This window comes from Pleurodeles waltl, chromosome 5, assembly GCF_031143425.1.
Source record: "Pleurodeles waltl isolate 20211129_DDA chromosome 5, aPleWal1.hap1.20221129, whole genome shotgun sequence".
NCBI lineage: Eukaryota > Metazoa > Chordata > Amphibia > Caudata > Salamandridae > Pleurodeles > Pleurodeles waltl.
The window spans coordinates 281,479,799-281,492,280 of record NC_090444.1 but is presented as its reverse complement, the minus strand read 5'-3'; the positions used below and the strand labels follow the sequence as shown (position 1 = coordinate 281,492,280).

The window sequence follows — 12,482 nt, the reverse complement described above, 5'->3', positions numbered from 1 at the left end:
GATATTGCACCACTTTGATGTCACTGCACTTCCTTTTCCTGGGTTTGGAGGCACTCCAAAGTCCAAAAATAAAAGACAGACTAAGGAAGCCAAATGCCTAAAGTAGGAAAACAAGATGCATGGAAATATTTTTGTTGCACGATCTGGCATCTTGTAAGACATAAATAGTGATGAAAGGCATACTTTACCTAAAAAATACGTATTGACCTTTTATACTGCACTCTATTTTGCATTTCCGTTCTATCAGTCACTGTTAGGATTGACAATCTTGTATCCGTTTTATGTATTTTTTCCATTCTTTGGGCGTCAATCGTATAACCATGGTGACTGCTTTAAAATAATGATCTTCAGTTGTATTGATTCACTGCTGAGGAAGAGCATGCAGCAAAACTTGCTCTTTTACCATAGAGAGGAAAATGGGACCTTAGAAACGGATACAGTTTTACATAACGGAATGCAGTGGCAATCTGGAAAGTTAGGTTATTTTAACAAACTCTTGTTTATAATAAATAGGGACCCTTCTAACCAATAAGTAAAGACGAGGAAGACACCACACAGGTTACAGGGTATCAACAAGGCAGGAGCTTCAACACAGGCTGTTCAGCTAAGAGACGCCATCTTAGGACAAGGAAGTGGTGAACAGCGTGAACGGAATGGTGGAAGGTGGAGGTTCAGCCGCACACTTACAACAGCAAAATAACAGCAAACGGCCCAATGTATCCTGAGTTAGTGAAAAAGGGTTTTGATAAGTGAGCAATTTGATTATTTAATTTCCTCTGAGAGTTCAGAGTATGCTTGAGCACCTTATAACATCTTATGGTAAGCAGTGCATTCTGGGTTGGAGAAGGCTCTCCATGGATGGAGATTTTCCCCATCCTAAAGCAGGATTTGAGTAAAGATTTTTGCTAAAACGTAACATGCCGGGGATTCTGGGGCAAGGAGCAACCCAACATGGAGCTATCTAGGTGATGTTCTTAGTGATGGTTCACAACGCAGTAACCACAGGGAGGTAACCATGAACCTGAGGACGGAGATTTGACTAAGATTATGCACCAGGCGTGCTGCCAGAACACAGAGCATAAAAACGCAGTCACTTCTGACCTTCGAAAGTGTAGCAATAGTGCCAGCATTTGAAAATGACACATGGCACAAGATTATAGACAGTCAATTCTTGCACCTCAAGAGGTGAAAGCAGCCACTGTTGTCATCAGCTGATGTCAGCCAAAATCTTGAGCTATTAAATGTAACAACCCAGAAATGGTAGAGGATGCCCCACTAAACACACGTTGAAAGACCTTGAAGTTTTCCATGAGTAGATGACAAATGTTTGCTGCTTTATTATCCTCTGGCAAAACTTTCAACATAGTGAGAAGACGCACTGATTTTACAGCGCCCTCCTTCTCCATGGCAGCACGCTGCACCCTTATGAAAGGTTCTTACTTTTATCAGCACTGCGTGAAGACTATTAAAAAAGCTTTCATACATTTGGTCCTTGAGGTCTCGGTTTTAGCACAGTTCTGCTCATTCAAACTTTTCCCTTTCCATGAGTCTCACCGTGAAATCTCTAGTTTTGTATTGCTTGATTTGCATTACAGTAACCAGGAGTTTTCTTAGGTAAGAAATCTGCACTGAGAAAGAAATACCTGAGAACTATGTGAGCAACAGTCCCTGTGTGAGCAACAAAACACATATTTCCATCTAATAAGATACGCTTCTGTGATCTTTCGAGCTCACCTTAGTGGTGTTACACTGGCACTTTGGTTCAGTTTCCATAGCGAACAGCTTCTCGATGAGCTCCACCTTAAGATCTTCCTCTAACGCTGTGTAATAATCTCCTGGACTGCTTGGCTAGAAGAGAAAATACAAAAAAGAGAATAAGACTAGACTTTAAAGCTACCCAAATGTGCTCCTTCAGCAAAAACAACCGAAATGTGACTGCTAAGACTGCACCATCATACATATAAGAGTCCAACACAGGATGAAGAAGGAATAAAATTCACATGGTGAATAGTGCCAAAAATCATCTTCAAGGCATGCCTTCTGGATCAAGGACCCCAACCAGACACTTTGAGACAAATACAGCATAGCTTTACAAACATATGGTTAAGCAGATATTAGTTCAACCATGCCTCACAGGAAATCCGGTGTTAGAATTTTGGTAGTCAAGCCGCATGTTTGCTATAATGCCAAATAACACTAAGATTTCTACTAAACAAAATAGGTATGTATTCCAATATGCCTCAATGTACTTCTGTGTGCACTGCCACATACACCATTTTGTTTAAGAGGCACTGCCCATAAATCTTTCTCCAACTGGCTATAAATAAAATTAGGTGAAAACTTTAATAAACCATTCAACACTTAAAATAAAAAATAAAACATACTTGGTGTCTCTCATATAAATACAACATGCTCAATCAACAGGTAACACTTAAATATATATATGAATTAATGATCCTAACATACATGCGTGTTATTCTCAAAATGCATTTGCTAATATTTCATTGTTATCAAATATTTCTCTGGGTTCGGTAGTTTTTTTTTGGCATTTGATCAACCATAACGTACATGGGCTGTGCTTTTTCTGTACGTAAAACTGTTAATACAACATCCACGTCTGATGCTGATCTACGCCCAATCCATCAAGACTGTAAATTATGGTGCTCGCCTGAAAAGTGTTTCTAGATAATGTTTTCTCTTTTTTGTACTTTTGTGACCAGACCAAAAGGCTGAGATACACCGTGATTAGGATAAAAGCACCATCGTCCCATTTATAATATCTTTGTGAACAGACCCTTGCCATTGACTATAAGTGAGTCAGAACATTTCTATGGCACTCTTCCCAGATGTAATCACCTCTTTGCGCTCTCAAGTCCATTGTGGCGCTCTAGGAGCCCACACCAGGCATCGTCCCTGAATTCCGGTGCAGGACAAGTGTCTACTGCTTGCGCAGTGATCACCAAGAAAGAAGACCGTCCCATGGACGTTTCAAGGGTGTTACATTGATCAAAGTGGACAATGACACATATCTTAAACACAAAAACGAGAAGTAGAACTCAAAAGGGTTTATGAGGCAGGACAGTGCTAATCTGTTGGGGCTCTCTTACTTAAGCACCTGTATTTTACACACACTTTGAAAGAGAAACACACCTACAGACAGTGTAAAGGTCACGGTGCCCCCTCCTCTTCTGCAACTCATGACTTAACAACTTTCCATACAATTTAGAATTTGAATAAATGCCCTGGGTGCTCTTGGTCGCTGTCCCGCAAAGCTGCCATCTTTTTACAGGAAATGATATTAGGACAACACTACTCTCTTTTTGTCCCAGGGTTGGTAATGTTGACCCTGCTTTTCACTCGTCCTGTAACTGAATGTGATAGACTGATAGAAACAACAGGGAAGGGTAATGTTTGCTTGACATCAATAGATTCTTGTTGTTTTGGGCTGCCCTTTGTGGCTTGGATGCACTATACCTGTGTTTCACATATGGGTTTTTAAAGCTTCAAATCTTGTATTCAATATTGCCGTGTTTCACATATTGCCTTTGCAAAATATAACATGATATATCAATTGTTTACATTAGATGATCACTAATGGCTGTCTTTGATCCCTTTCTTCCCTTCACACATTTGGTCCAGTGCACCCAAATCACGATGGAAAGTGACACTTATTATTGTATGTTTTGTTTAAAGTGCCAAGACTAAGTAGTTCGAAGCTCTAAAAAAAACCACATATGTGAAACACGGCAATATTGAATACAAGATTTGAAGCTTTAAAAACCCAAATGTGAAACATATATATATCAGTTTAAAAAAAAAAATCATATAATGAGGCATCATTCTGATTCACGAACTGCATTCAATGAATTGACTTGGTTCAGGGATCCCTGTTAATGAGTACCTTCATGGAGTGTCTAACTCAACTACCACTAGGAGACATCTGATTGCAACAAATGGTGAGTGAACTGGCACTGTTGCTAGGTGAGGCCAGGGGCCAATTGGGCAAAATGTCTTAGGCTCTGAAAATCGTTATACCCGAGTGTCCATAATGGGTTAGTCTAGATGTACTGAAAAATACATATTTCTCATTGCAATGTGTGGTAGTGTACTGAAGTGTCACATTTTAGTGTAGGGTCTTTCTCACCGTGGAGCAGCTGCTGCTGCTGCTTGTGCTTGGAGTACAGCTGCCAGGAGCAACCTTTGGTGACTGGAACGAGGGAATGTTCAAAACTTCAGACTGGGGACTGTGGTTCTTAACTTCCGGCCACTGGCTGTTCGGAGTTCGCCCAGCTGTGCTGTAAGTTGATGGTTCCTCAAAAGTGGGTGCACCTGCACAGTCAATCACAACATTAGGATTCATTTCTTTAGACAGATACATATGAAAACACACAGATGTACGTACGCCACCACTGCTGACGAAACCTTTAGAGCGATGTAGAACTAGCGTTCCATCCAGTGAACATGGAGTCAATTTTCAACTTTTCAGAAATTCACTAAGAATTTCTACAGAACTGTTGAAGGTTCCCAACAGCTTTCACGTGCCCATGTACGTAACAGGGATCTATTTCTCTAACACCTGCATACCTGCTTTTTATACGGCAAATGCCCTCCCCCTGTTACCACGTTAAATATGGAAGTGCTAACTTAGCATTATCACCCCAGAACTCATTTACTCCGTCCCACCAGTAGTAATTTGCAAACATGTTTAGGATAGTAATTACCTGCAAGTTACCATCAATTTCCAAGTTTGTCCAATGTTCACCAATTATTTGGTGGCAACAATCCTTGGAATATACAGAAATGTTCTCTTAGTGCAGAATTATTGCACATAGTTTGGTGGAACTGGTGGAATTTCTGTGTGAGTAAATCCCTTCTGCAAGGCACTAATGCCACCAGTATGATCAGGTGAATCAATAATGAAAGTTTACCTTTGCAAATAACGTTTTTCAATGAGAAAGAATAGCAAAATATATTGGGCTTGATTCACAAAGCCGTTTGTGTACGTAAGTTCTTCTTAGATGTACAAATTCCTAAAATTTATATTGTTGTAATATCAAGTGGGTACTAAGTATGCTCCAGGGTTGGTGGGGGGGGGGGGGGGGGTTCACAAGGAGGCAACACTTGGACATTTAGTACAGCAGCAAACCTGTGAGTATGTGAATATGTACAAACATTTCCAAGGCTCATTCCTGCCAAGGATATGGTCAGATAATTACACCTCTCAAATGAGGAGTAAAACTCCATCCATGCCAAGAATGAGCCGGTACACTCGAAAATACTGGGGAAGCAGAAGAAAAGATTTTGCAGATAAAATCAAAATGTCAGCATGTGGAGTTTTGGCAAGCTTTTAAACATAAGTAATTGTACACAATTTGTGATAATGCATCTTTAATTGCTAAAGGTTGTGATTACTCTTGAAAAGCTGTCAATGTCAGAGCTTTACAGGAGTAAACCCAAACCTCTTTGAGCGTTCAAAGAAATTGTAAAATTAAAACCAAACGTTTGTGTGTACAGGTGTACATGTACAAAGGTTTCTGTGCATCAGTCAGCAGAGAGGATTCAGTGCTGCCTGGAAACCCCACACCATATGTCTGACATTGTACTTATTCACGTATTCACACACTTAAAAGGAAAGTTGCTGCATTGATGTCCTGGCGACTGGAGATCATATTTGTGGAAGGCTTCCTCAGCAGAGGATTCTTCTGTGACCTACTACTCCACACACCACTAGTGCTGGTACATCTGTCAGAGGGTGGTACTAACCAAAATCAAGAGAGATGATGGCATCGCCAGGTGTGGGTGCCAGCTGTGCCAGCTCCTCGGGCTCTTCCTTCAGTTTGGTGAACAAGAACTCACTCTTGTCTTGAACTGCACTGTCAAAGAAGGAACTCATGGCCATGGGACGTGGTTTGAACAGAGACTCTGTCTGGTCCATGGAGAAGACAATGTCTGTCTTTTCAATTTCACTGTGAGGGTTTAAAACAGAACAACGTAAAGTTAGACCTTTAAAATATATAAACACTGGATTGTTAAAAAGTTTCTACAAAGTTTCACTTGGTCTAAACTTATTGCTAACCTTTGTTATAACAAAATGCGTGCACAACTGAATCATGAATAATACATTTGTTTCATTTGAAGTATATCTAGAGGTCTCTGAGACTGTTCTGTTGGAACTGATATTTGCAATATCAGACCATATTTTCACAGTTATCCTGTAAACTATTAAAATGCAGGAACACAGAATAGTTACATTTTTCGACAGATTCCCAAAGAAAGTTGTAAATCCTGTGGACAGATGTAAGTCCACTTCTGTCTTAAATTTGGGATTTCCTTGGAATTCGGAGATGCTTTTGTAGGTTTTGTTTACCCAGGATACCTAGACTTTTGATACCCAGATTTCTGAATTCTCCCAGAAACTACTGGTGACATCTTCCATTGCAATTTCAGATGTAACTAAAATTGGGTTATAAAGGGCACTTGATTGTATTCGTGAGTAAAATTCAGCAAACCATTTGAAAATTAATATGATGGAGACAATGATAATGAAATTTGTTTCGGTGAAATCTAACTTTGTCTGGCGTCTGGGTGACCAAAGGATCGAGGTGACTGAAGCTTATTATTATTTTGGAATCTGGATTGACTCAAAACGTATGTTAAAAGCCATGAATGCTGATCGCAGCTCCTGCAACATTAATTAATGTCAATAAACAATAGGCTTCAAGAGTGTGTAGCAGAATTTCAGATCTAAATTGGAACCAGACATTATTTATGGTGCTCTAACTTGGGGCACCAATTTGCACCTCAACTTGGTACAAATAGAATCAGAAGCAATCCTGAAGGTCTTTGGTTTACTCAAGAGCACGCCTGTTAGCCACCTTCAGCTGGAGTTCGGAATGGTCAACCTTTCCACATCTGCTGACGCTCAATTTGTGAAGTATTCTTAACGTCTGGGAAATGCCCCAGTGGGCCCTTTAAAAACATGCATATGGAAGGAGAACCAAGCCAATTCGAAAGTTCACAGAAATAATGGCATTATAAATCTAAAAACTCTCCTAGGTGAACTGCAGTTAAACGAGTTCTGTGATTGACAGACAGGTTATGGGCAATTCACACTACAAGTTAAACAAGAGTCCAGAGGTTACTCTTACCCTAAAAGCATTGAGTCATCTATAAAATGTGCTAGAGCTGCCTCATCTTGCCATCAATCCAAAGACCTACCCCCACAGCCTTACCTAGTCCTGCACATGAAAGAATCCTTACAAATATAATATGTTCAATTCAGGTTTCAATTTATGCCTTTGAAACAACTGGAACCTGGAGCTCCTCGCTCGTGTGCACATGCTGCAGAGGATGTGGACAGCATCTCAAGCCCAAGGAGCTCTATTGGATGCACGGCCTCCAGCAGTTCACATCAGTGCACCTTATTCACATGAGACGCTGCGAGTCATTACTTGCACTCCATCAATGTAGCGAGGGTTAGATGTCCATTCAGCTCTGGTAGTGTCTGTGGTTAAAATCAATTGCACTTTTTTGTTTAGAATCATTTAAGACTTCATACCAATGCAATTGTTTTTAAATGCTGCCAGACCTCGTTACATTTTATCAACTTCATTGAGTCATTGAAAGCGTGAAGGAAGTTGCATTGAATTAACCTAGCAGCGGTAGATGTCCATTCAGCCCTGGGAGTGTGTGTCCCCAAAACCAATTGCACTTTATTGCTTAGAAAGATTTAGGACTTCATACTATTGCACTCGTTTTCTTAATTGCTGCCAGGGTTTGCCCTTTCGTCATTCTAAGCATTATTAGAGTTGAGATCCGAGAACCAGTTCTATAGAGCCTTGGTTTGCAAGGCAATGTGTTCCTTGAAGCAGAAATAGTTATCCTGGGAAACCTATTGCTCGTCAGCTGGGTGTTGAAGCTATCCATGTTCATTTTGGTGGGTTTGCTTTAAACTTCTTGTGGTTCGTTTTCTTGGTGAACAGGAGGAATTTGGTCTTGTTTGGGTCGAGCTTCATGTAGATGCTGTACATTCAGGTCATAAAAGAAAATTACCTACTACTGCTGACACGGCCACCAAGACCATGGTTGGTCCAGTTAGTTGTTGCAGACATCTCTCTTCATCAATGTGTGCCCGATAATTGGACCTGGGTCTGTACAACAGATAGCAGTGCCCCTCTGACACAGGAAGAAGATTTTGCTCACCCTGGCCACAGATTTACGCTCAACAGATGCTCAGCCACCAAAAATGCCACATGTGGGTTTTTAGAGACTGTCCTATGTCAAAGGGTGCAGGGATAATGGGAACTGTGGATAACATTACTGACCAAGTAATGGCATACTGTCTGGAGTCTTATGTGCTGAGACACAATACAGCGCTATGCAGTAATGGTCACCTCCATCTTAACAAAATCAATTGACATGATTAAGACAGGACTGAGATGCAGCCCTCCCTGCAGGCTTACCCATTATTAATATGTGGCAGACAGCAGGCTTACATACCACGACTAAATTGGCTCTTTTTCTTGCTCTTGGCCTTTGGTAAAAAAGCATAACAAATGGACCTGTCCCCAGGATACACTACAGATTGATTATCAGGTTCAGTTAGAGGGAAACTGAATGAATTAGGGGTACCTTTCCTAGCTAATTCTTCCTGGAAACACTTGACCTTAAACGCGTGTAAATAGGAGCATAGAGAAGCTATGTTTTGTACAGGTACATAACAAGCAAAAGGCCTTCCAGAATAAGAAGTGTTCTCAGGTCATTCTCCAATTGTGGAAAAACAATAAAATGCAGCATTGGGTAGAGAGGTGAGCCACTGAAAGCTCAAGCCAGGCTCCAGTCTTGGAGTCCTCTCAACATTCTGGTTTTCTGGGCAACTTGTTTAATCTCCCCCTGTCAATAAACAATGAATGTTACCTTGTGTAATATAACTATTGTTCATGTAATGTGCTCCAATACATTTGGGTCAAGGTCATGATATATAAAAACTGCAAAAAATGCACAAGGAGGTTAAAACAAAGCTTTAACATAAAGAAAGAAAAATAGATATCTATTCCCTGGCTGATCTCTACAAAGTGAAACCAGAAAACGTGGTAACTTATCGCTTGCCCTCTAAATTGTGTGATCTTAGGCAAGCGTTTTATTTCACAAAAACGTTTTTCTTCATTATCACATATGAAAGCACCTTCAAATGTGTGAGTTCAGAGTATCAATTATACAGAAAGCAATTCTGCTTGATTAATTAGACTATAGTGTTGCTCTATGATAACCGGAGTCATGTACAGTATGTTTACAAGACAACTATCTTGCCTTTTAGTGTACTAATGGTTCATGTTTAAAAACTATCACTTTTAGTAAGTACTGGTACGGTGCCATGATGTGATTTATTAACGTCAAAGCTTTACGCGGTGAGGCAATGCACTTTCTTGAATTTTGAGGCAGCTTTATCATATTTTATGTGAAATGTCGTGTCTGATTTACATAGCAAATATGTTCGGGGCTCGGCTCGTGAACGGGCTTTCAGTTCCAAGCCAGCCCCTTGGCTGGGCTCTGGCAGGCTCTCCCTGTGAACCTGTTGGCTCGCCCACCTCTAATATTGGGATACATCCCAGTGTGATATGAGGACAGATGTTCCCAGAGCTACCCACAGGAGGGCAGTACAGAATCAACAACGCGGTTGGCGTAAATTAAAACGGCGTGGACACCGCTCTCATCGTTTCTAGGTGGAATTGTATGGTGTGTTTGATAATACAAATTAACAACGTGACATCTGACGTTCGTACCGGATTAACCAATGAGTATTTGGTATACTGACTCAAAAATATTTATTGACTGTGTTTGCTCATGCAAAACCTTTGCAAAATTGTCTAGGCGGAGGACTTTAAATCCAATCGAAAACCTCAACATTACACTCAAAGCCGCCTGGCATCCATGACGCTGCCCCTTTCGCAGAACGAGGGCAAAAAAACAACACCACGTGCATGTCTCGCGCACAGCTGCAGGAGCACCATGTCCGTTTATTCAGCGCCACACACTGTTGACAGGTTCTAAATTTAATCCGACCTTTACAGAGATAAAATTCCCCGTTTTGAGGGTACTCGCCCCCTGTGCAAGTTAGTCGTCTGAGGACAAAGAAGTCTTCAGTCAACAACTAAATCCTTCCTTAAAGATGTCCTTAGTTCCTATGAGGTATACTTATAATGAAAAGAGGATTTGCCTTGGGGGAGTTGTCACAGTTTACTGGCGCCATTCTCCCAGTGCGCTTCAAGGGACCGGTTTAAACGCAGGCCCGAGGAAAATTTCAGTTATACCAGCATAACCTTGTGAAGTTCCCGGTACATTTGCTATGTAAAGCTCCCGAAATCACGCAATTACACCATGTGGAGTAATTCCGCTGTCTCTGCCGCAAAATTTTAGCAAGAATACAAGGCGCATCACCAGAACGTGAGCAGCTGTCGCTGCACTTGTGTGATTTTGCACGTTTTTCCAAAATGGACGCAAGGACTTTTTTCACACTAAAATAAAGTCGACGAGGTCAGTTTTGCATTTCACGAGTTTCGCCTCGTTTTTGTGGAATTTCACATAATGTTTCCAAAGCAAATTAGGCAAATTTCACACACCTCTACTTAAACGCCTTTGCTCAAGGTTCCCAAATGTATAAATGTTTAAGTCAAAATCTGTTTGTTTGGCTTCTGTGACCGAAATGAGCAAAACATTTTGAACGTTAGTAAATTAAAATTAATTTCTACCGACGTAAAATTACTTGCGGCACTTTAAAACATTTGTCAATGAAAGTCATACACAATTACATTTGCGTAATAAAAGTTTCCTGTTCGGACGAGATTTCACTGAGAGCAGTCCGAGAACACATACCAGACACCCAAACTAGTGTTTCCAGGCAGCTCCCTGGCTTAGGCCTTTAACGAGCCACAGGCACCATGGCGATAATTACGAAAGAAGCCGAAAAGAGGATTAGATGATGTGTCATGGGACTTTAGGAACGGGGGGATAATGAAGCTTTGGAACCACAGTGTCCAGGCCATTATTTAGATCTGCTGGACGCTGTTTATCCAGAAATGTGTGTTTCTGTAGGTTGGGTCCTTCTTGTCTAACCAGAAGCCCCTCTAAAGATACCCCTGCCCTACTAGTTTGATCTATGTTTTGTTACTGTTCATTAAGCTTGCCATTCCTCGTGCCTTACCTCAGGACGTAGTTGACGCAGACAATACACTGCGGCTGCGAGTTGCGGGTGTTGTAAATGACAGTCCCTTGAGTCTCCACCCACACGTAGCCGCCGCGCTTTGCAAGCATACGGTATCGACCGGTGACCACTTGGCCCTTTGCACACACTGTTGGATGAGAAACCAAGCGAGAATGGAAAATTATTTGTTTTCGTTAGTATCAGTCGGACTATGCATTACCAATAAATAGCAAATGGGTTAGCAAAGTACACTCTCACGTTGGTAGTGCGCCATTACATCTGACAAGTACAGAAACATGCAGCATGAAGGTATATTGTATCTGGAAAGATTAGGCCTCCAATTAAGACAAGCAAAAAAGTGATGGGCAGACTGCTTGAATTAATCTCAGCTGCTGGCTATTACTCTGGACCGCATTCCAGTCCATCATTTTTTGTTCGCTGTGACTTCCAAACAGGAAGCAACCATATGCGGATTAGCCCTGATTTTGCTCCAGTATGAACAGTCCAACCAGGCGTGGGTCCAGTACCTACAATGTCATAGGACATGACCTGCAGCCACAGCGGCAGCAATCAGTCACACGCTGTATGACTACGCCGCCACGCAAAGCCTCCACCCCAGTGTCTCCTAGGCGGTGTCTGCGCCCATGTTTAGGAGGCAAACAGGGCGGCCTTCAGCACCTCCCCTTGTCTCTCAAACCCAGTAAAACATGATGATGAAATCTGTCAATCTTTCTAGGGTCTGCAGACTTCATCAAATGGCATACAGACAATTTCCCATAAAGTACTTTATTTGGAAAATCAGGTTTTGGACCTCTCCCTCCAGAATGTTCCCCTTCTTGAACAACCTGCACACAATAGAAAAGAATCAGACTAAAACAACAGGCACGGTGTATGACTCGAAAGGGCAGGCAGATTTAGAGATCAGATTTAAGTCATCACAGAAATATTTACACCAAATAACAAGTAGGCGTAGCTTGCTGCACATGCCAAATCTGAGTTCCATCTGCCCGGTGTTGTTAAGTTTGGGAACCCAACGCAGCTGTTCGCAACACCCACAACTTACAGTATTTATGGGGGGCTCTGGGTCAGACCTCTTCAGCTAATGGCTTATTTAGATCAATCTCTCTCAGCCATGGACGTGACACAATGTCAAGCAGACTTCAGATCAGCCCAGACGAGTACAACTATCACCTCATACTGTGACTGTTTGGCGTGTCAGTCCCTCTTCTATCCAGTGCTTGAACTGCAATGAACGAGGGACTATTCTATATCTAAAAATTAA

At 41.5% G+C, this 12,482-nt stretch overlaps 1 protein-coding gene across 2 annotated transcripts in view; it reads right to left on the bottom strand.

Annotated features, from left to right (window-relative positions):
* The window catches only part of EPAS1 (endothelial PAS domain protein 1), a 250,024-nt gene that overhangs the window by 24,669 nt on the left and 212,873 nt on the right, over positions 1–12,482 (bottom strand). For both annotated transcript variants that reach the window (XM_069234018.1, XM_069234016.1), the window contains exons 8-11: positions 11,201–11,348; positions 5,764–5,966; positions 4,145–4,329; positions 1,735–1,848 (exon numbers count right to left, since the gene is read on the bottom strand). In XM_069234018.1, coding sequence (XP_069090119.1) covers positions 1,735–1,848; positions 4,145–4,329; positions 5,764–5,966; positions 11,201–11,348 — 650 coding nt within the window. The remainder of the gene's footprint in view (positions 1–1,734; positions 1,849–4,144; positions 4,330–5,763; positions 5,967–11,200; positions 11,349–12,482) is intronic.